General features: G+C 48.1%; 2 protein-coding genes across 2 annotated transcripts; both read left to right on the forward strand.

The window, feature by feature from the left end:
* Window positions 1-1,359: 1,359 nt before the first annotated feature.
* LOC122160902 (cytochrome P450 4B1-like) lies at window positions 1,360-9,845 on the forward strand. The gene is made up of 12 exons (XM_042819883.1): window positions 1,360-1,554; window positions 4,426-4,570; window positions 5,230-5,274; window positions 5,584-5,711; window positions 6,422-6,546; window positions 6,872-7,023; window positions 7,474-7,580; window positions 7,974-8,164; window positions 8,456-8,589; window positions 8,681-8,745; window positions 9,120-9,202; window positions 9,357-9,845. The coding sequence occupies exons 1-12, from the start codon at window positions 1,375-1,377 to the stop codon at window positions 9,523-9,525; spliced, it is 1,524 nt and encodes a 507-aa protein (XP_042675817.1). The 5' UTR covers window positions 1,360-1,374; the 3' UTR covers window positions 9,526-9,845.
* Window positions 9,846-14,936: 5,091 nt separating this feature from the next.
* Window positions 14,937-22,133, forward strand: LOC122160947 (cytochrome P450 4A6-like). Its single transcript, XM_042819973.1, has 12 exons — window positions 14,937-15,218; window positions 15,384-15,525; window positions 17,295-17,339; window positions 17,607-17,734; window positions 18,111-18,223; window positions 18,318-18,469; window positions 18,650-18,756; window positions 19,511-19,701; window positions 20,045-20,178; window positions 20,620-20,684; window positions 21,152-21,234; window positions 21,464-22,133. The coding sequence occupies exons 1-12, from the start codon at window positions 15,033-15,035 to the stop codon at window positions 21,630-21,632; spliced, it is 1,515 nt and encodes a 504-aa protein (XP_042675907.1). The 5' UTR covers window positions 14,937-15,032; the 3' UTR covers window positions 21,633-22,133.
* The last annotated feature ends 1,308 nt before the right edge of the window (window positions 22,134-23,441 follow it).

Below are 23,441 nucleotides of genomic sequence, written 5' to 3' on the forward strand. Positions count from 1 at the left end.
TCCCCCGCCGGCCCCGCGGAGCCGCGTCCCGGTCCCCCGCCCGCGCCATGGCAGCCGCCGGCGCCGCCGCGGCCCGCCCCTCGCCCGCCAGCAAGCCGCGCTCCCGTTGGGCGGCGGGACCCGCCCCGCCTCTCCGCTGGGGTGGAAGTGGTGTGGGGCGTGAGGGTTCGAATCCCGCCTCCGCCAGGAGCAACCCGTCGCCTGCAGAGCCGCTGAGGGGATAGCGGTGGGAAACATCCAGGGTTCGAATCCCGGCTCCGCCACGGCGGCCCTGCTGTTGTAGAGGCAGCCCCTTACAGCATCCATTGAGCGGGTGTTCCCTACAAACAGCGCTTGTGGGCACAGTGAAATGTTACTTTGATGCCAATATAGCTTTATATTTGATGCTTTATATTTGATGCTCTCATCCTATTACTCTCTACAGCTCTGTGAAAGAAGGTTGTGATGAGGTGGACATCAGCCTCTTCTCCCACGTAGCTGTGAGAGGATGAGAGGGGAAGTTCTGGTTGTATAGAAGGAAAATTTCCTTCTGAGAAAGAGCAGTGATGCAGTGGCACAGCTGCACAGGCAGGTCGCCGTCCCTGGAGGTGCCCCAGAACCGTGACGATGTGGCACTGAGGGACGCGGACAGTGGTTAGACTTGGTGTTCTCAGAGGACTTTTCCAACCTTAATGATTCTATGTTTCTCTGTACTAAACAATCTGCACAGCATCCCCTCATGTCTGTCTCTGGTGCCCATTATTTGTCCCCATGAAGCCACACAGGAGCGGTCCCCAAAGCCTGGTGGTACCACTGTGTGCAAATTGCTGCAGGAACGCCCGGCCATCGCTCAGCCCATGGCTTTGGACATTGCTTTCTGTCTGTGACTTGCCCTCTGACAGAATTTGTCCATCCCTTGCCAAGCTCACTATGGAGAATGCACCTCCACATTTTGTCCTAAGGGTTTTCAAGCTACAGCTTAAAATTATAGCTCAGGTCGCAGAGGGAGTCACACGACGAGAGCATCACTGGAGTGAAGCCTTGAAACTCTACACACATTATTTTTGCCAGATATCCACGTCGGGTCTCCCGAGAAGAAAACTGAATTAACTGGGGCGATTAGGAACACATATACACACACACAGAGGTGACAGGGGGGAACCCGAGGCGGATCCCCGGCAGCTCCGTGCTTTTCCCCTCCTCCCTCAGTGCCCAGCACCGCCCGCGCTCCTCCTCCCGTTCTGCCCGATCCCGGGCGCCGGGCAGGGCTGGATGCTCCGCTCTCAATAAGCGCTGCCGTGATTCGGCGGCCGCTCGGACCGCGAGCCCGGCCCCTCCGCCCTGCATTGGCCGCCGGCGGGGATAAGAGCGCCGGTGCCCGCGGGTACCGCAAGGATGAAGGCGTCCTGGTTCGGCGTGGATGTGGCTCGGGTGCTGCACTTAGCCGCCGTCTTCTGCCTGACATGCGTGCTGCTGAAGGCCATCCAGCTGTACCACCGGCGGCGGGAGCTGCTGCGGGCTCTGTCCGCCTTCCCCGGGCACCCCACGCACTGGCTGCTCGGACACGTTCAGGAGGTGCGGCGGGGCGAGGGTGGGCTCTGCGGGAGGAGGTGACGCATGGGGGTGATGTGTGGGAGGACCGTTTTCTCCTCGTGCCTTTTCTCTGCTGGGAGCGGCGTGTGGATGCGATGGGAAAAGATGCGATAGGTTGGCAAGGAGAGGAGACGGGATTTAAGGCTTTATGAGGTTGATTTGACATCTTGGCTAACTACACGCATGTATATGAAAAAAAAGTCATGATTGGAGTGCATGGCTGTACCTCAAGCTATGCATTTTTCCATGCAGATCAGCTTGGCTGTTGGTTGCTGGCAGCTTTGTGAGCTGGGCAGTGTGAAAGGCTTTTTAATTAAAGCAAAAATGGGAAAGCTTTTGAATTTGTGCTGGAAGCGCTCAAAGCTCCATCCAGCCTAGCCTTGAGCAGCCTGTTCTAGTGGAATGCATCCTGGCCCTGATGGTCTTTAAGATCACTTCCACCCCAAGCTGTGCTGTGATTCTAAAAGCATGCTGACCCCTCAACTGGGCTCTGCTGATCACCTGCCCTGGCACATTAAATAACAAGCAACCCAAAGAGCAAGGCGGAAAAATTGGTGGAAAGGTTCAGCCAGATAGGAGACCTCCAAGTGACCACATCCACACTGCAGTCTTTCTGTGTCTGACAGTACGAATGAGCTCTTGGCAATACAAGCATGAGGCCAGGACAGCTTGGGGGTTGTTGCAGTGCCAGTTAGACTTTAAAACTGCAATTAAACAGAGCATGTTCATCAGATTCTCAGCTGTGCCAGATTATACTGGGGTGGAACTCTTTGATGCTGATCAATGGCACCCAGCAATCGTTAGGTTGTTTTTAGTTTACCTTTCACCTTGGACAAAGGTAACCTTTTATGTTGGGCATGCTTCTGTTGTTGAAGGAGAGTTCTGTTAGTTTTACTCAGCGCTGCTAAGTTTGCCAGAAGCCAGCAGTTGTGAGCCAGGAAGGAAGCTGTCAGTGCCCTGGACAAGTGCTGAAAGTAACATCTGTAGGTGTCTTGATGGAGGATGTCTAGCAGCTGTATTCAGGGGAGCACGGAGAGCTCCTATTTCCATCTAGCTCTGTCTCACTGCAGCACCATGGCTATTAAAACCCAGAGCATCGGTTCCTGGCTACCCTTCCTCATGGGCTCAGCTCCTGGAGAGCAGAGGGAGGTGGCCCAGGAGGGCTCAGTCCCTCAGCAGCCTCTCATGTGCATCTTGCCTGTTTCAGCATCCGGTGCAGGATGCCTATTTTTGACTAAGAGTGGGGCAGCTCAGTGCTCAGATTTCAGCTCCTGTATTTCCTCTGCTTCATTTGTTATCAGTGTGTGGTCATTGAACGTCCCCTTAGGCACCTCTTCCCAGATGCTTTTAATGCTGGATCCATTCCAAAGCTTGCATTTCGATGTGAGATCATGCTATTGCTTATCTTCCTTAGAAGAGCTGGGGTTATACTTTCCTTTCAAAACACCCAAGGGAGGAAGAAACAGAAGTGCTGTTTTGTATTTTTTTGTTGTTGCTGTTGTTTTTTTACCCAAAGCCTCATATCTGCAGCTCTGGTAAAGAAGCAGGAGCTGTCAGTGGATGTTCCTCTCTGTCTTTCTCTGATAACCACAGCAGAACTAGAGGTCATGGCCTTAAGTTTCTTCAGGGGAGGTTCAGGTTAGATATTAGAAAAAATATCTTTTCAGAAAGAGAGGTGATGCAGTGGCACAGCTGTCCAGGGAGGTGGTGGGGTCACTGTCCCTAGAGGTGTCCAAGAACCACGGGGTTGTGGCACTGAGGGATGTGGTCAGGGCATGTTGGGGTAAGGTTGAACTGGATGATCTCCAACCTCAGTGATTCTTCGATAGCCTCTCCTTGCACATGACTCATTTGCCTTCTGCTCTGGGATTACTCCCTGTGGCATAGATCAAACTGGGTGCCAATGCTCGAAAGGTGCAGTGACTGTTGCTGGCTCTTAAGCCATCTGGAAAAGCCAAGCACAGTGAGACTTATTGCTGCCCCAGTTTCTTCCAGCATGTTTACGTTTTCTGTTATTGCACCAACAGGAGGAAACAGAGGCACCATGCCAAGTCCCCTCTCTCCTGACATTGTCTAAGGTATAGCCTGGTGGGGGCTTGGCTGCTGCCGGACCCTCTGGGACAATGCTGGGGCACAAATACCAACTTGAGAAATGCCAGCCAAGCAAACAGTTGAACCAAGAGAAGTCAGCACTAACGGAACTGAGCAAACATTCACTCAATTCAGTAAATAGAGTGACATTTTCAGTTCATTTCTATGCTGCTATCGAATTTGTTGCACTTCAGCAGCTACCGTTTCAGCCCTAGCTCACCAAAATCCTTCCCTCTGCATTGTCATAGCTGGACTAGGTTTGTGCATGAGTTAGCAGCTTTCGCAGAGCAGTTTTTGTTTAAAGAAAAGGCAATTTGTACATGTGAACTTTTTGGTCTCTGCTTGTGACTCTTTGCACTAACCCATCTAACCAGTTTGTTGCTTGTTGCCTGTTTTATATACAGTAAAATTGGCTGTAAAAGCAATAAAACAATCACTGCTTTCGAAGAGGGAAGTGCTGACTACCACTGCTACAAGTATCAACATCCATGTGTGCAGCAATAAGCAGTGTGCACTTCTGCCCATAAGGGTGTTCTCCTTGACTAAGATCAATAGATAAGGAATAATTATTTTATATGATGGTTGAAAGTAATAAGCACCTTTACTTCTCCTGCCCTGCAAACCCAGGGCAGCTCCTTGTTGATGATAGCTTGGCTTTGTGAAACACAAAGACCTTCAGCTTTTGAAAACAGCTGCTAAGGAGATTTTGTGTTTTCACCAAACCTGAGCGTTCTGTCTCTTTTCCCTTCTCCACAACTACAGTTTCTCAATGAAGAAGAAATGCTGGAAAAGACAGAGGCCTGGGCACTGAAGTACCAATATGCCCACCCTGTCTGGTTCGGGAGTTTCTCAGCTTTCCTGGTGATCTCCAACCCTGAATATGCCAAAGCCATTTTTGCCAGAGGAGGTAAGAGGCAGTGGTTCAACTGTGGAGCAGCAGCCACGGACTGCAGCTTTCCCATGCCAGGATGGCAATTCTCAGCAAGGCAAGGTGTCACAAACAGGTCGTATTAGAGAAACCAACTTTGGGTTATTTTACAGAGAGAACTGGCTGCTGTGTGCTCCAGGCATGCAGCTGCATGGCCCCACTGAGGGCTGCAAGGGACCAAGGGTCCTCGAAATCTACTAGCAGATCTATCTTCATTGAGTCCTCCTTGAAAAGCTCCCTTCTCAGAGCCTAATCTCAGCAAGAAGGCAGCTCAGAGCTTTGGTGTCGGCTCAGTCCCATTGAGCCGTTGGTTTGGTGAATCCAGTGAGAAAGGTGCTCAACAGTGTGTCTGAGAGGGTTAATCATTTACCCTGCAACATGCCCATTTGACTTTGGACTAGCAGTACTTTTGTTTACTCCAGTCTGAGCATCTGCATTTATACATAGTCTCACAACTAGGCCCAACAGTATTTTGCTGTGAAATAGTGGTCAGTTCTGCGAGGGTGCCACTAGTTCAGTTTCATACCCAACCAAAAGCAGTACCCCAGGGTGAGCTTTCAGGTGCCAACCAGTGGAGTGATGCTGGTAAAATGTTTACCATTTCTTTCTCTTTCTCTTCTCCCCTCTTTCCTTTACAGATCCCAAGGATAACCTCAGCTATAAGCACCTTATCCCATGGATTGGTAGGTATTCCCAGGCCCTTGCCTACTGGGAACTATACTGAAGTTAGTTGGGAACACGTTATAAATAAGCAGCATTGCACTTGTTCCTTCCAAAAAATGTCCTGAATTTATTCTGCTTATTGGAAAAGGTGCTAAATAATGCTAGTTTTTGTGATTTTAAATTAAGGTTCAAACATAGCCACTCATACAAATGAGAATTGCTTACGTCTGGAGGTGACCTCAACCTCTGGAAATGATCTATTGAGGCAGATCTGGTTGTGTTGTGTCTGCAGAAGCCATTCTCCTTGTTCACTGATTGTATTTCCAAAGGGAAGGGCTTGCTGATCCTCCACGGGCCCAAATGGCACCAACATCGGAAGCTCCTAACACCAGGCTTTCATTACGACGTCTTGAAGCCTTATGTAGCCCTCATGGCAGAGTCTACCAATGTGATGCTGGTAGGGGCAGTGTCTGTACCTCTCTCTGTCCTATGTTATCACCCATGATCCTGAATGTAAACATGAAATAAGAGCCTAGATGCAGTGTCCTGGCTGCTAATGCCTGCAAAGATGAGCTGTGACTTGGGCAAGGAGCTGGAGGCCAGTTGTGTCAGCCGGTTCCACTAGGTGGCAATCTGTACCAATGACAAAATTCCGTCAACATAAGCACTGTTCCCAGCCTGGTTTCGTGCTGTGAGAGTTCAGGTGCATCCATGCTCCTTTCTCTTTTCCCTTTCTCAGCTTTTTGGTCACCAGTTCCTTATGGTTCCAGAAGGAAAGAGGATCCAAAGTAATTTTGCAGCACTTATGATTTCTCTTAGGATACCCTGTGGGAAGAATTGAGCAAGAGCCTCCTGTATTTTATGCTGAAAAAACATAGTGGAACAGAAATCATGAGATGCAGGAAAAGCCTTGATTGGAAGCTTGCATCCTAGGCACTACAGTCTTATGTTCTTGAGAGATAAAGAAAAAAGAGGCTGGGGAAACCTGGTGCCAGCACACATTGTTCTGGCTGCTGGTTCCCTTCAATGGACTTTTGACTGCAATTAAGAAATCCTCTTAACTTCTCCTTTCCTTCAGGACACATCCCATGCTGAGCACTTGCTTAATGGGAAGGTGAGTGCAGAACTGTGCTTTGCATTCTCATTTCTGTCTCCTTTCCCCACTAGGATAATTGGGAAAAGGTGATCACAAATGGGAAACCAGTGGAGCTCTTTCAGCATGTCAGCTTGATGACTCTCGACAGCATCATGAAATGTGCCTTCAGCTACCACAGCGACTGCCAAACCAACAGGTCAGTGCCCAAGCCCTGGCTGAAAGTTTGCAGCTCAGAGAGAAAGCAGGCAAACTGCTTGTCGAAACACACCCAAATTTAGGCTTTGACCTAAATAAACCTGACTCAAATTGCAGGGTCTGTTGGGCAAGCACTTGCTCAGTAGTAGTGCAGCAGCCTTCTTACAGAAGGCTTGCAGAATCCTTCCTGATGCCATTATTCCTTAATACTTGGTTAGTCGCTCCTGATGAACCCCAGTGAGGCTGGGGACAGAGCAGACTCAGGCTGGTGCATAGTGCCCTCCCAGCGTACGCAGCTCTGTGAATAGGGATTCCCTTCTTTCCAGGCAAAACACCTACATCCAGGCTGTCTATGACCTGTGCCAGATGGTGCACCAGCGGCTCCGCATCTTTCCCTACCACAATGACTTCATTTACTGGCTCAGCCCCCACGGATATCGGTTCAGGAAGATTTGCCAGCTTGCTCACGACCACACAGGTATGCATTGTCATTATCCTCTCCCAAAGTTTTCATATAGGGTGTCTGAAAGAACCTTCAAGGAAGAGATGTGACCAAAGTGCTATGTCTGCCACATCTGCTGTCTCCAGCCTCTGGCCCAAAGAAACCTATCCAGAGCTGAGAATCAGGCATCCCCATGGGAGCTCTGTACATGAGTTACCTCCTTGCCCATACTATGATCCTGCAGACCAAGTGAGTTGTGGTGAACAAATAAGTTTGCGGAAAGGAATCTGCTATTGCAACAACAGCCACGTGTATGTCACTTATTGTCATACTCCTGAAAAAGCAGAACTACCTGCACGTAGAAATACACGTCAGTGCATTAGGAGCAGGAAGGAAGCCACTTTCTTGGCCAGCTTTGTGTTCAGGAGGTGATTTCCAGACTCAGCATCTCCTGCCCTGCTGAGTCTTCAGCTCTTATTTACACAGACAAAGTGATCCAGGAGCGAAAGGAGTCCCTTAAAGATGAACGGGAGTTTGAGAAGATCAAGCAGAAGAGGCATTTGGACTTCCTGGACATTCTGCTCTGCGCCAAGGTGAGCAATGAGATGCATGCCTCATCACAGCTGAAGAGGACACATGCCATAGGGAGCAAAATCCAGTCCCTGTGGCAGTGCCACAAACTCACAGACATCCCCGGGGGCATTGTTTTACATCAGCTGAAGGCATCATGCCCAGTCCTACCCAGATGAGGAGGAATAGAGATGTCCCAGTGTTCAACCACTGAGATGCTGGCACTATCTGGGAAGGCAACCTGGAGAAGGATTTCACGGTCTTAATATAAGGGAGACAAAGGGTTTTACAAGCAAAAAAAAAAATGTGGCCCTAAGTTCAGTCTATGGAGAGAATTATTCAAGGCCATCATCACCTCCCTTTGCAATGTCCCCTCCTGAGTTAAATGGGACCACTGAAGATGTCTCTGTTTTTAGGATGAGACCGGAGCTGGCTTGTCTGATGAAGACCTGCGTGCTGAAGTGGACACGTTCATGTTCGAGGGGCATGACACCACAGCCAGTGGGCTCTCATGGGTCCTGTACTGCCTCGCATCACACCCTGAGCACCAGGCACGGTGCAGGGAGGAGATCCAGAACATCCTGGGCAGTCGGAACACCATTCAGTGGTAAAGCTGCACATTTCTCCATTGCAATCATTCCTAAGTGAGCAATGCCTTCAAGCCCTGGGAGCTGGAGTGTTAAGGGATTGCTTTTTTCCAGATAGCTGCATGCATGTTGTAGCCGTGGCTTTTTGTTTCACCATGACGTGTTTCATCATGTTGTCCATAATCTTGCTGAATGGCTATTCATGTTATTGGGGCACCTAGCATGCAACAGCCCATGCTCCCTCCATGCCCCAGTCATTGCAAGGGGGGAGCAGGAGGGCACTTGCAGCTCAGCATCCCCTGCCTCTGCAGGGAAGACCTGGGGAAAATGACCTACAGCACCATGTGCATCAAGGAGAGCCTTCGCCTCTACCCCCCAGTGCCTGGTGTGTCCCGGCAGCTCAGCAAGCCCATCACCTTCCATGATGGTCGCACCCTGCCAGAAGGTCTGTGGATTCTGATTCTGCTCGACATTACAGCAGTAAAATTGTGTGTCTGTGCCACTGAGCCTTTTTCTTCTCCTCAACTACTTCACAGGCACTGTCACTGCAATAAGCATTTATCTCATTCACCGAAATCCCTCGGTGTGGAAGGATCCTTTGGTAAGTTTTGGTGCTCAAACAGTGGCATTTGTGCTGCCTCTGCATTGGGTGTAGCAATTAAATGCTTCAGGAAGCTTCTTGTAGTAGCAGGTATGAAGATGATTTTGCTTAGCTTGTAGGTGAAGAATTAAATTGCATCCATGCACCACAGTTTCTTAGTTATAATCATTGCTCTGCCTGATTTGTGCTGGCTGTGCTGCTCCTTGGAAGCCAAGGGAGTCTGGCATACGAGTTCCAGTTCACCTCAAAGTCCATCTTCTCTCCAGTGGAGTTGTTCAGAAATTATGGGGTGTTGCACTTCTGAGGGTACCAATCACAGTACATTTGCACCTTAAATAACTGTTTCTTTCTTGCTGTACATACCTCATTCCCAGGTGTTTGACCCACTGCGGTTTTCTCCAGAGAATGTATCTGGCAGGCACTCTCACGCCTTTCTGCCTTTTGCTGCTGGATCGAGGTAAAACACTGGGCATGGGAAGAGCAGTGGGATGCAGAAATCTATGTCCCTGGAATGGCTTAGCTCAATGGAGCATGTGCCAAGGGCTCCTCCCTCCAGCCCCCTCGGTTGTCCCCTGCTCGTGTCCCCTGGGTGATTGCTGTCTTTATGTCAGGAACTGCATTGGGCAGCAGTTTGCCATGATTGAGATGAAGGTGGCCCTGGCGCTGATCCTGCTCCGCTTCGAGCTGTCCCCTGACCTCACCAATCCCCCCCGTAAGATACCTCAGATCATCCTTCGCTCCAAGAATGGCATTCACTTGTACTTAAAGAAAATCCATTGATGCTGGAAAATGGCCTGAGCATCAGTGGGAGGGACCAAACAGACCGGGATGAAATGTTTGCTTGGGATACAAGGTTCACAGCAGCTCAGGATATGAGGATTCCTCTGCTCCTGCATGGCTGCCAGCAGCCAAACTTGTCCCTGTGGGCACCCCAGTGCCTGCAGGTCAGCTCAGGGCTGACCTCACCTCACCTCTCTTCTTTCTCTCTCTCTATGCCTGATTGCACTCAATGCACTGGTTACAGCTTGGGCTTGGAACTTTTGCTCAAGCTGCAAAATATGATGTAATTTTTGCATTAATAAACCATTGATTCCTGTTAACAGCTGCTGTATTGAGTTTGGATTGCTAATGCTCACCAGCTCAGTCTCAACAGCCAACCCAGCATCTCATAGAATCATTAAGGTTGGAAAAAGACATCTAAGATCATCCAATCATCAACCCATCCCTACCATGCCCTTTGACTGTATCCCTCAGTGCCACAACTCCATAGTTTCTGAACACCTCCAGGGATGGAGACCCCACCACCTACCTGAGCAGCTGTGCCAGCACACCAGCATTCTTTCCAAGACAATATTTTTTTCCCTAATATCCAACCCGAACCAATGTTTTCCAGAGGTTGTTAAGCATGGGACTGAAAGGTCCTCAATTTACTGCTGATAGGGGATGATGGAATAGAGAGAATACTTACTAAAAAAATCCACGTGAAACTTGGAGAGTCTGCAAGCAATTTGAAGGGTGGTATTAAGATTTGAAATAATCTCGATAAATTGGAGAAGGTGCTCAGGTGGTTAGGATGCAGCTCTGTAAGGGCACACACAAGGCACAACAACAGATGCAGGCATTGCACAAAACCTCAAAGCAGATGGCTGGCTGTGCAGCAGCCTCTCCAAAAATGTATTTTGAAGAGATAGAGGACCGTAACAGTAATGTGAATCAGTAATATCCTCCTATTGTAATCAAAGCAAACACCAAACCTGGATACACAAATACAAATATTTCTCCAAAACCTTCCCTTGCATCTCCTTTCACTAAATGAAATGAGTGTCCTTCAGCTCTATTCTGAGATTCAAGCATAAGGGCAATTGCATTTACTGCAGAATGTACCTTGCCAATGTATTCTGAAGTACAAAATGAGAAAAATTTTTGATCAAAATAACTGAAGCCACCAGAACCAAACAACATACATTTTTGTATTGGATGGGGAGGGGACAGAACAAGGATAGCTAACCCAAATCTGCCAAAGGGATATTCTGTACCCTATAACACTGTGCCCAGCAGTAAAACTGGAGGAGCTGGCTGGGTAAAATGGCCATTGCTAAGGGACTGCTGGGCACTGGTCAACTGTTGGCAGGCATTGTGCATCACTTGTTTTGCTGCTTTTATTATTATTATTATTATCATTTTTTTCTTGTTTTCTTTCTTACTGAACTGTTCTCATCTCAGCCCACAAGTTCTGCACTTTTCAATTTTCTCCCCCATCCCACTGTAGGATGTCTGTGAAAGGGAGTGAGCCATGGGCTCACCTTCCAGTGTGTGATTTCTGAGAGTGCCACCCCCCCGCCCCAGGTAACTTCCCCTTGCTTGATATTAAGATACTTGACAGTAATAAAGAGACTCGTTCACATGAGATTTTATAACCTGGAGCAATGCCATAAAGACAGCTGAGCTCTAGATACAGAGAGGTTGCCTCATTCTTTAATCCTACTTTTTGCCAAAACAGTAATTGCAGAGATGATGAACTGACCTTCGACTGCCTGATTCAGTCTTTTAGATAACTAATTTAACTGGCTCTCAAGAGATGGGCTCTGCTGAGTGCAGTAGGGTACGTATTCATTAGACTCCTTTCATTGCTACAGTTCAACAACCCCATCTCTCGTTAACCCACATCAACCTATTGGTGTCACCTTCTCACCAAGCACAGAGGGTGCCACGTTGTCCCCAGGGGATGCGGTCCCTGCACAGGACCCACGTGGCTCTCACTGCAAACCTGATATCAGGTGCTACCAGCAGTTCCCATCCAACCCCCACTGGGATTTTAAACTGGGAGCAGCCTGTAAATTAAATAAATATTGCAGCATAGTTGTAAGACAGCTGTATTAAATGCTTCCAGACATAAATTCACCCTAGAGATGTGTGTGGTCAGATGGGATCCAGACAGCTCACATTACTCTGCGACACTTGCTGGTCTCTTTCCATCATATCCTCGTATATCATGTGTTAGGAAGCCTGAAATGTTATTTCTGTTGGCAACACAACTACATCTCATCTGTCAGCACTAACCACTACAGGAATACACAGGGACAGATGGCTCGAGTTCTTCTTCCTACCTGAATAAACACAGGCACACCCAGGGAAGCAGCTGCTGCAATGTCAATTTCAGGGGCAAAATACTAATTTGTCAGCTACATTTCACCTGTTTGACAGAGCAGCCCTTCTGCAATAGATGCTAACAGCATGCACCAAGTCATCACTTCCCTTGAGGTGTCTATATTTAGTGAGAAGACTCCCTAAACCCAAGAGCAACTTTCATAGCTTGAAGTCCCCATAAATGAAGCTTTAGTCACTCTGCTCTGTCTTCCCTATCAGCTGAAGGCTCTTCTTTCACTTGACCTTCAAGACAACCCAAGTATCCTTGACTCCATGCTCAGCCGTTGATACTGGTTATTTAATAACTACCAGGGAACCAGATGGGTAAAAATCCACCTTGCTCAGTTACCCATGATCAAACACAGATTCCAGGGACTTTGTCCCAGTGTGAATTTCTAGGAAATTATAGTTTAGTCTGATTCCATACCAGTGATTCCCCAGACAGGTCCCTCCAAATCCCCCAAGACTCCACCCTGAGTCTTGGGTGATTTCTCTACCTATTTTATGTCTATTTTATAGGGGATTGCAGGTCCAGATCAGTCACTCTGGTAATGGGATAGGTGTCATAGGACACTGCAAAACAACTCCATTGATACTGCCAGCAGCTCAGCCCCCATCTCTCTCTTCATCCCTTACACAACCCTGGCAAGGCACCCAACTTCTCTGCACATGCTACAGGTCTTCAGCACAAATGACCCACAGAAGCCATCCCACTGCCCTCAGGTCCTCAGCCCCTTTCTCTCTCCCATCCATAGTCATGCGTAAGGCCAGAGGAGAGGCTGAATGCTGGTGGGCTGTTTCCTAGAGGGACTCTGAACAAGACTGACAGCTTTTTTAAAAATGGGTGAGAAGTAAAAACACCTGAAGGAGAAATAGAGTCCACAATACACTGGAGGTTGGGAATGGGGTCTCTCTAGCATGCACTGCTAGAACTTCAAGTTTAACCCCAAGAATCATGACAGATCTGTCCAAATCCTCTCTGTGATTTCATCTGGTTTCCCAGCCAGCTTGCCAATCAGCACACAATGCTTCTCTCCTAATTACCTACTAATCACAACATTGAAGATGATGGAGGATGATCATAGGAAGAGCTGGAGGTGCTGTGTGGTAGAGAGAAGATGCATCTTCCACAGCCATGAAACCTCAGGAGTTGGTCACTCCTGCTCAGGAGCACGAGAGCAAATAGAATCTCTTCTGCTTGGGCTATGGATGAATGTAGGATGAATTCCTTCCCTAAGGAATGCCTGAGCTGACATACTGCAATCTTTGGCCTCCTGAGCAACTTCCCACTCTCTGGATGTTTGCACAAATCCATCTAGGGATAAGATGATACACTGAGCATCATGAAGCTGGCCAGGTGTGTGAAAACACTCAGCTCTGTCATGGAAGTTATCCTGTCATAGAAGTTATCCAAGCCAACAGTTTAATCCTCAGCTTTGCCTTACAAGAAGTATTGGTGTTTTCTTTAAATTTCAGAATAGTTGGTTGGTGTGGCTCTAATAATTTACCAGGCTCTGGGTCAATACAGCATGTCAGCAATGACGCAGAGCAGAAAGCACTATGACAAATACCAGCCAGGGGATAAGCCTCTTTTTTTCTCCTAGCCTGAAGAACAACAGGCACCATCTTAAAGGAGGTTCCAGGGGTGCAGCTCTCTGCAATACATCTTCCCATCATGCTATCAAGAGTCCAGTTAGCTTGAGTTATCCCAGCACATAGTATAGGGAAATGCTGAAGATTCGTGGTGTTGCATACAACACCGGAAGACAAGCAAGAGTGTGAGCAGCCCAGGAACAGATGTAGAGTAGCTCATAAATGTGACATCTTTCAAGTCAGAGCAAAAGTGCCCTCCTCAGGCTTATCCTATAAGCTCTCACAAGGGGTGGATATCTCTGAGGAATAAATGAAACTGCCCGTACCAAGGGCACTCATTGCAATCATTAACAAACAGCTCACAAGCCAGCTGAGGGAAAAGTCACCCTGTTTACTAGCCTTCAAATATTATCATGGAGTCCAGTAATACCCAGAGAATGAGACTTGTGGGATATTTTCTTACAAACTTTCTGTCCCAAATGTTTAAACATTCTAACTAGGGCTGTGTGCATTCAGTAAAGTGATTCTACCAACAGAAAACATGGGTTTCAATTGGCTATGTTCTAAGCCAGACTAAATAATAAAGGAAGGTGTCTATCCATCCAAAGACCCTTGTTTTGGAGACGTGTTAAGTCAAAGAGAAACACCCACACAACTCAGAAGCCTCAGTGTCCAGCAGCTGATGACCCGTCTGATCCTCATAATATCCAAACACCCAAATGGGAAGTTATTTCAGCCCATCTGGGATCCCTGACTTTGCAATACACCTAGAAATCAGCCAAAAGTAGCAAATTTTCAGCCCAAGCCCTCCCGCAGTCCTGCAGGCAGGGAAAGGAAGGCTCACCAGAACTGTAGAGGGAACAGCATCGTATTATCACCCCTTCCCTTCAGGTTAGATGTCCCTCAGTGTTCCTGCAGCTCTTTTTGCTGCTCTCCCACTCTTTCATTTACGTATTGACAGAGTCAACTCTTCTAGACAATGATTTTGTCTCCTGGCTCATCTATATAGGACCACTTGTAAACCATGATCCCTTGTCTGCTGGTCAGGTTTTGGCTGTTCCTTTGATTACAGTCCAGGTGTGTTGTTACAGTCACTAAGAGCACCGTTTTTACAGCTGAGGGTGGCTGGATCAGTCCAACACAATTAGTCTATTTGCTTCTCACCTCGTGTGGGTGCATTGGGGACTACCAGCACTGATCTTTCATCTACCTGGGTATATGTGAAGGTGTCAGAGCTGGAGTTCTGTGCTGCTGCAAGCATTTTCACTCAGTGTTGGGATGTAACAACCTTTAGAAAAAGTAAATATTTACAGAGTGTCTGCTAACAAGCCATTTCCGTCCATCCAGGTTATTGCAAGTGGGTAAAAGGGTCAACAGGGAGTGTAGGAATTCTGGCTATTGGTCAAGCTGACACATTGCTTACTGGTACACTTCTGCTATAAAACTCATCCAGACCTTGCATCAGCAGCACTTGGCCAGCTCTGCTGCAGGAACTGTAGAAAAGAAGCAGAACAAGGCAGTGTCGGGCACCCCAGACTCAGGCCAGCATGGTGTCTCTCCTGGACAACATAGCCAGACCTTCTGCTGTCATTCTGCAGCTGTGTGTGGTGCTTGGTGTCATCTTCGTCCTACTGAAAGTGGTCAAATTCTACAAGGAGAGGAAGAAGATCCTCAAAGCCCTGGAAGCATTTCCTGGTCCCCCAGCACATTGGCTCTATGGCCACAACCGTCTGGTAAGGACAGAGCTGGGGTGGTTTTGTGCCAGCAGCTGCTCTCTCTGTTTCCGAGGAGGAGACAACTTGCATGTGGTTTCATAGGAAGATAAACTTAGCATCTGCTCTCCCTGCACATTCTTGTTTTTCTGCCTGAATTCAGTTTTTGCTTCGCTATCATTGCAGATAACTGGTGACAAAATGTTAAGTCTGGTAGTGTCACTGGGAGAAGAATACCCATATGCCTTTCCCAGATGGTTTGGACCAGTGCTGCCATCTCTAGTAATCCACCATCCTGAATATGCCAAGACTATACTTGGACGAGGGGGTAATTCTCTTCACTTGGGTTTGGGGATTATAGACCCTCACTCTTCCCTGGGAAGCCTGTCCTCCTACAGCATCAGCCACCACAATATTTATGCTTTCTGGTAAATGCAGGAACATGCATGATTGGGCACAGCAATTCAAAAGACATCTGAAGACTTTCTCTCTGCTCCTTTTTATAGAGTTGTTTGTGCTTGGTGGGTTCCCAACGTTCATTCTTCTCAGCTTTGAGATTTGTCACAGTTGTTTATTTTCCACACATATTCTTACCCAGTTTTTCCCTTGTTCACTGAGATCATAGACATAGAAATCACTTTTAAATTCTACCTCTAGTGTTTCTTGGAAACAAGACTGATTCTACAAGGGCAGCTCCTAAAATAATGCCTCCTATTTTATTATGTTGGCCCATACAATCAGAAGAGGATGTTGGTGGTATGGCAGTAGAGGCTGAACCTTCCCAACAACATTTCATTACATTTTGTTGCCATACAACAGATGGCAAAGTAGAGAGGCAGCATGACAAAACTGAGTTTGACACAGAAGTGTGTGTACAGAAAGAAAAGGTGTGTCACTGAATTCCTGAATACAGAAAAAAATGGCACCTGTTAACATTCACTGATGCTTGCTGAATGTTTGTGGAGAACAAACAGTGGATGTGAGCACAGTGAGCTGAGTGGTGCATTTCAGCAGTGGTGACAGCAATGTGAAAGACAAGCCACATTCTGGATGGCCATGCACAACTGTCACTCCATGACATTTAGGCTGTCTCAATCAATTCATCTTTGGATTGCAACCAGGGAGCTGCATACAGAGCTGAATATTAACTTCAATGCGTTGGAACTGTGGTGGAAATGTTGGATTATTATAAAATGTGCTGACCTCTGAGTCTATATTATGAAGTTTACACCACATTGGTCCCATGAGCGATTGCACAGGAACAGAAAGAATGCCATATGCAAGTTTGTCAGCACCTATTGAACAAAAAAAGAGGCTGAAGGTGTTAGTTTTCTGAATCACATCATTACCACTGACAAGACATGGTCTCACAGCTACAAGCCTAAGTCACCACAGCAGTCCATGGAGTGGCAATTGACAACAAGTGAATTCCCCATCAAAGAAAACGTTTGAGATGCAGCCCTCAGTGGGTACAGTGATGTGCATTGTCCTTTGCAATAGCAAAGAAGAGATCCTTCTGGTTTTCCCAGAACCCAAACTACTACTGCTTTATCACGACGCTATGCTGAAGGTTTGAACTCTGAGAAGAAGACAATCTTTCTCTTGCAACATTACAATAACAAGCCATATGCCTGTTTGAAGAGTGCACAAGAGGGGCACATTGCCAGTTTTGGCAGGCATTCTTCTCACACCAATTGTGTAGTCCAGATTTGGTGCCTTCTGACTTCCATCCATTTGAGTTGATTGGGCTGATGAAAACCAATCATGTCATCCTAGCAGCCACCTCCATTGGTGCAGATTTTTAGGCATGGCATGCAGGCTTCTTGTTCACTGTTGGCAAAAATGCACAGCCAATGGTGGTGACAGAGTTGAAAAATGCTGATTTGTATCTGAGAATTTGTTCTATCAAATAGTGTTGCTGTGCTCTTTGTAGCTATTACAGTTTCCATGGAAATAAATAGGAGGCATTACTTTTGGAGCGACCTATGTACATTGTGATAAAGAGGAGGGATTTTACTGACAATTTATCCTGAATTTTCTTGATACATTGAATTCATTAGCCACTTATGCTGTTCTGGTCTTTGTTTTGTTTTACAGATCCCAAGCCTCCTGTACCTTATCACTTCTTAATTCCGTGGATCGGTGAGTAATTTCTTCCATTAACCCTAGCAGCCACGTCACACATTTCATTACTCTCATCTTCATTTCACCTTTTTCCGTCCTAAAACCAGAGTACACAAGCAGGTGGATTAGGCTGTGAGGATTAGCACTGGAGTTGTCCCCATCACTGAGCAGCATGTCTTCCCCCCAGGCCCTGCACGTCACCTGCTGCTTGGCCATGAGCTGCAGTGAGGCTGCTGGAGTTTTGAGCAGAGTGGAGTAGCTGATGGCTTTTTCTGGTGTCTACAGGCAAAGGGTTGCTGATCTTGGGTGGAACCAAATGGTTTCAGCATCGGAAGTTGCTCACTCCAGCATTTCATTACGATGTGCTGAAATCTTACGTACCCCTGATGTCAGAATCGGTCAAAGTGATGTTGGTAAGAGAAGGGAAGAGACTTAGATGGTTCCTAGAGCCCTGTCATTTGGGGGGGACTCTTTTCTTAAGTTTTCTTTTTAGTTTTGTTTCTCTGAAATTGCTTCCTCTGGCTGTTGCACTTATTCTCTCTTTCAGCTGCTTCCCAATGAAGTCAACCATAGTTGAATATCTGTTCATAGCCCAACAATGGTAAACATAGAAAAAAAATTCAAAGAATGGTTTGGTTATGTTCACAGGATATGGAGTGAATTAGGGCCTCTTTTCTAGAAGAAAATAATTAGCTATGTGGATTGAGACAGGGACAGGAACCATGACCTGATACTGTGGCTGAGTCTGCTCTGGAAGTCTGTCTCTCCTCACACTTTCTCCACCACCAGGATAAATGGGAGAAGAAGAAGTCAGTAGAGCTCTTTGAAGACGTCAGCCTGATGGCACTGGACAGCATCATGAAATGTGCCTTCAGCTACAGCACCAACTGCCAGACTCAGAGGTCAGCACACAAACTTCCCAATTCTGGGACAACGAGTGCCCCTGTTTACTACACTAGCACTGCTAACGCCAACTCTGACCTTGGCCTCTTACAGCAACTCAGACGCTTACATCAAAGCCGTTTTTGACCTGGGCTCCCTCATAAACAAGAGAATACAGAATTTCTCCTACCAAGATGCCTTCTATGACCTGACTCGCAGCAGCAGGGAGTTTCAGGACGCCTGCAGGCGGGCCCATGCCCACACAGGTATTTCTGCTCCTTGGTTTCCCAGCTGCACCTCTTGCACATTCACACTGGGAGCAGCTCAGTGGGGTTACAACAAGCACTGGTCAGAAAGTTACAAATTAAACAAGATGCAAGAGGCTGAACAAACAGTTGTGAGCTCTCTGGCAGGATGCATCTAACATTGATCGTTTTTCCACGCAGATAAAGTAATACAAGAAAGAAAGATACTGCTCTCCAATGAGAAGGAGCTAGACAAGATCTTGAAGAAGAGGCACCTAGATTTTCTGGACATTCTTCTTTGTACCAAGGTGAAGGTTTGAAATAATCCCGTCAGACACCATAGATTCCATGGCACAAGGGTTGAACCAGCATCCCTTTTTCCTAGCCTGGGGAATGGTGGGCAGAAAGGAAAGGTAATAAAGATGTGTGAGATGCAGTGACTGAACATAAATAGCTCAGAATTTCACTTTCCTGTTCATTTCCATCAAGTACGTTCCTATTCTGAAAGGTGTGGGCTATCAGAAACCTGAAGAAAGACCTTTGGAGAGGTTACAAGGAGGTTGCCTTGGCTGCAGTCCTCTCAGGAGGTTTTGCTCCTCCCCTTCTGTAGTTTTACCTTCACAGATGTCTTCAGGAACTCTAGATAGTTTCTGCCGTTTGGTGCTGAGGATGAAGACACTGTGCTCACTGCTCTTTGTAGGGCTTCTGCTTTCTTTTGTGCCACCATCTTAAACAAAAGCAAAAACAAAGTAAAAAACCCCAAACTACTGCAAAATGTAATGGGGGAACAAATGGGTTGTCTTGCAACAGCTGTCCTGCCGAAGGGCCAGGAGCTAGCATTGCAGTAAAACCCAGCTCTGTTGACTGCAGAGTCAGCAACCAGCAGCTCTGTTCTCACATATACCGGATTTAATTTCTACTGGCTTAGTTCTTGATATACAGGGACATACAAGAGAAACCAAACCAGGTCCTTCTTCCTCAACATCTAGGGCTGTTTTAACACCCAGCAGAGCTAGCCCAATTAATGAGAGCATGCAAATGATACGTTCTCCTCTTTGCTAGGATGAGAATGGAGTTGGCCTGTCTGATGAGGACCTCCGTGCTGAGGTGGACACATTCATGTTTGAGGGGCATGACACTACAGCCAGCGGGATCTCATGGCTCCTGTACAGCATGGCATTGCACCCCGAGCACCAGGCACGGTGCAGGGAGGAGATCCAGGGGATTGTGGGGAAACGGGATACCATTGAGTGGTGAGCTAGCAGTTCTGAGTTCTTTACCTGAAGCTTTCTTCAGTAGAGGTAATTGCCTTAAGTTGCACCAGAGAAGGGGCTCAGGTTGGATATCAGGAATAAATTTTTCTCCAAAAGAGCAGCGATGCACTGGCACAGGCTGGACAGGGAGGTGATGGGGTCACTGTCCCTGGAGGTGTTCCAGAACCATGGGGATGTAGTACTGAAGGACGTGGTCAGTGGGCACGGTGGGGGCGGATTGGGCTCGATGACCTTAAAAGTCTTGTTTGCAACATTAATGATGTAATATCTCATGTCCCCATTGCTGCCAACAAGCACAGCCTGAGCCCTGGTTTGCTTTCAGGGAGGACCTGGGGAAGATGACATACAGCACCATGTGCATCAAGGAGAGCTTGCGCATATTCCCACCAGTCCCTGCAGTGTCCCGAAGGCTCTCCAAACCTGTCACGTTTCCTGATGGGCGCAGCTTACCTGAAGGTCTGTGTTCATCCTTCCTGCTGCCGTCCATCACAAGGGCGGAGGGGCTGGTTGGGGACCTTCCAGTTTTACTTCTCTCTCCAAAAGGCTGCACAAAGCCACCACGCTCACTGAGCCTGGAAGGGTTACTGGCGAGGGCCCAGGCACATGCAACAGGGCACCAGGTGTTCAGAGCTCAGAGCGGACCTGCAAATGCTGATCATGTCCAAGAGTAGGGGTTCACCCACCAGTACCAGAGTGGGGCCCAGCTTTGAGACCATTATTTCCTCCACGGGAAGGATTCAGAGCTGACCCATGTGGACAAGCTGGGAAATGTTTCTGCCTAATCTTCTGTCACAGCCCCTGCAGAGTCCAGGGAAGGAGAACATCCTCCAAACACTCTTGGTCTTCACTCTTCATATGATGAGTATTTTCACATCATGAGTATTTTCTCAATTCCAGGCTCCCAGGTTTCGTTGAACATATTTGGTATTCACAGGAACAGGGACGTGTGGGAAGATCCTGAGGTATGTCACCTTCGCAGCAAGAACGGGGAGATATCTCAGAGCCCAGACTGCCACTGTCTTTGAATAAGGCAGCTTGCACCTCCATGCCAAATTTTTTTTTGGGGGGTAGGTCTTCTTTTTGCCTTTTATTCCAGCAGTCTGTATCCAAATGTAAAGTTCAGTGATGTTACCAAACACCCCAAAGGCTTTGAAAAGGGTATACAATAGCTTGCCTTTATGCAAGGTGAAATGGAGCTACTCTTCCTGCCTTCAGCAGCTCTGATGAGATATCTCCAAGGGGAACATCAGCAAAGCCACCAGCACCCTCTTTTCATCCATCCAGTGGCTTTGCAGAGGAATGAATGAATGTCAGCTGCAGCTCTCCTGGAGCAGCAAAGGCCATTCCAGCCCTACCTTGGGCACCAGAGAACCTGGTGCCACTCATGGTTAGGCCAATGCTGACCAAATGGCCTTTGTTCCTCCCACAGGTATTTGATCCCCTGAGGTTTTCTCCTGAGAACTCAGCACACAGGCATTCGCACGCTTTCCTGCCTTTCTCTGCAGGACCCAGGTAACAAATCCTTCATCCCCTTCCCTCCTCATAGGTGCATGGGGTTGTGCTCCTGAGCCTAATCCCCTCAGCACCCCTGGGTCAAATTGGCTTGGCCATCTCAAGAAGTCTCCATGGTGGAATCTCTACTGAGCTTTGCCAGTTCTAGAGCACTTCCCACACTCAAGGCACTGTGGATGCAAATCTCATAACTTGCAGGCTTCAATCTGAACCTTTGTCCTCTCCCCAGGAACTGCATTGGGCAGCAGTTTGCTATGAACGAGATGAAGGTGGCTCTGGCACTGACCCTGCTCTGCTTCGAGCTGTTCCCTAATGCCTGCAAGCCTCCTACCCTGACACAGCAGCTCATCCTCAAGTCCAGCAGCGGCATCCATCTGCATTTGAAAAAGATTCGCTGACCTTATGAGGTGGCACAAGCAGTTCCCAAAGACCACTCTCCTCTCAGAGTTGCCAACCTGCAGCCTTCCTGAATGCCAGGGCTGGGGAGGGCTATACCCACCAGATCCACCTTTATGTCTCATCCACACTAACCCTGCACTGAGCCCATTGTGCCCAGCAGCTTCAAGTCTCCTCCTTGCAGAAGGAAAAGCACAGCTGAGGCTTTTTGGAGGGCTAGCAGGGATCTTCTGCATTCTCCTCATCTCCAGCCTGTCCTGATGGGATTTCTATCTGAGCACCTCCACGTTAAGCTCAGGGAAGAGCCCTGCCTTGATGAGCTGCAGGCTGGCATTGTGCCTAGCATTACATAAATGAATACCAGCATGTTTTCCCAACCTGACACTCAACTTCCTGGAGCTGAGGGTGTTTAGTCAGTGGGTAGCCTGGAGAAAGCCCTCAGCACCACATGACCTTCATCCTCCTCTAAAATGTGAATAAAGCCTTGCCGAGGTGGTCTGGGAGCATGTCCCTGGATTCTTTTGCACCTACAGTCAGTAGGAGAGGAAGAGGCCAATTGAGCCTCATTGAGAATGAGTTGCGCCCATTGCTCTGCAGGAGGGTGCAGCCCTGGCATTGCATTTCCCCAAGCCACAAATACTACTGAAGGAATTTTATCCCCTGAGAAGAGAGCTCACAGCCCTTCCATGCTACAGGACACCAAGCCCTTGTCTTGCACCATGTTAGCATTTCTGTGGTAAGGAAATAACCACAGCAAGCTGCCTTTAAAGCAGCAGAACAAAAGCAGGGGTGGCAATGACAAAAATCCACGGGCAGAAACAAAGCGCGGGTTGGTCCCAAGACTTTTCCTGTACGGGCTGAGAACTGAGCGCTCAGTACCCGAGTGAAAGGCAAAAACCACCACCAGAGAGCGGTGCTGGAAGGGCTTAGGGGAGGGCACGGGGAGATTCTCTATGCGCAACCCGTGAGGTTGGGGGCCGGGGGGGCGGCCGTGGGACCCCCCTTTTCACCAGCTCAGCTTGCAGGTCCGCGCAGCTCCGCTGGGTGGCACTGAGAGAACCGGGAAAAATCCAAATCTGCCCTTCTGGCTCTGAGTGCAGCACAGCCCGGTACTGCCTATGGGCTCGCGGCGGAGTTGTTAGGGTCAGGAAGACGAGTCATTGCCTGTTCCCGACACAGCGAGCATCGAGAATAAGGCACAGGGGCTGCACGCAGGTAGAAGTGCTGATGCCGTCACCCTTGCAGCACCCATGGGCTCACGCTGATCTCAGAGATCTGCCCCAGCTCTCCTCCTCCCCCCAGCTTTGAAAGAATAAAATCCCACATCCTCGAGGGGCTGAGCTCTTAGGTGCAGGGAACGATTTGGTCTTTCTGCTCTGCCACCTCCAGACATCTTCCCTGTAAAAAGGCTGTGCAACACAACTTCCTCCACTGACACCACTGCAAAAGCAGCACGAAGAGAGAGCGCTGGAGACCTCATCTCCCGAGCCCTGTCCCCAAACATCCTGCCAGGCAGTGACAATTCTGTGCTGCCTCATCTCTCTCCATCCATCACCATGGATACAGCATCCGGATGGGCGATTCCTTACCGGGTACCACAGCCCCTCAGGGAGATGCCACCAGAGCCAGCCTGTTTAGCAGGGAGATGCTTTAGTCTGTACACACAGCACCAAAAATCCTCCTTTTCCCCCCCATCTTTCCCTCCCTCCCCTTCCCTTTTTTTCCTTTTTTTTTTTTTAATTTTTTTTTTCAATGCACAAACAATGGAGCTAAAAGGTTGAGTATCAGGCCGATAATCATGAATGACGTGT

Source organism: Centrocercus urophasianus, unplaced genomic scaffold (genome assembly GCF_019232065.1).
Source record: "Centrocercus urophasianus isolate 14NV4802_14NV808 unplaced genomic scaffold, USGS_Curo_1.0 seq_18, whole genome shotgun sequence".
NCBI lineage: Eukaryota > Metazoa > Chordata > Aves > Galliformes > Phasianidae > Centrocercus > Centrocercus urophasianus.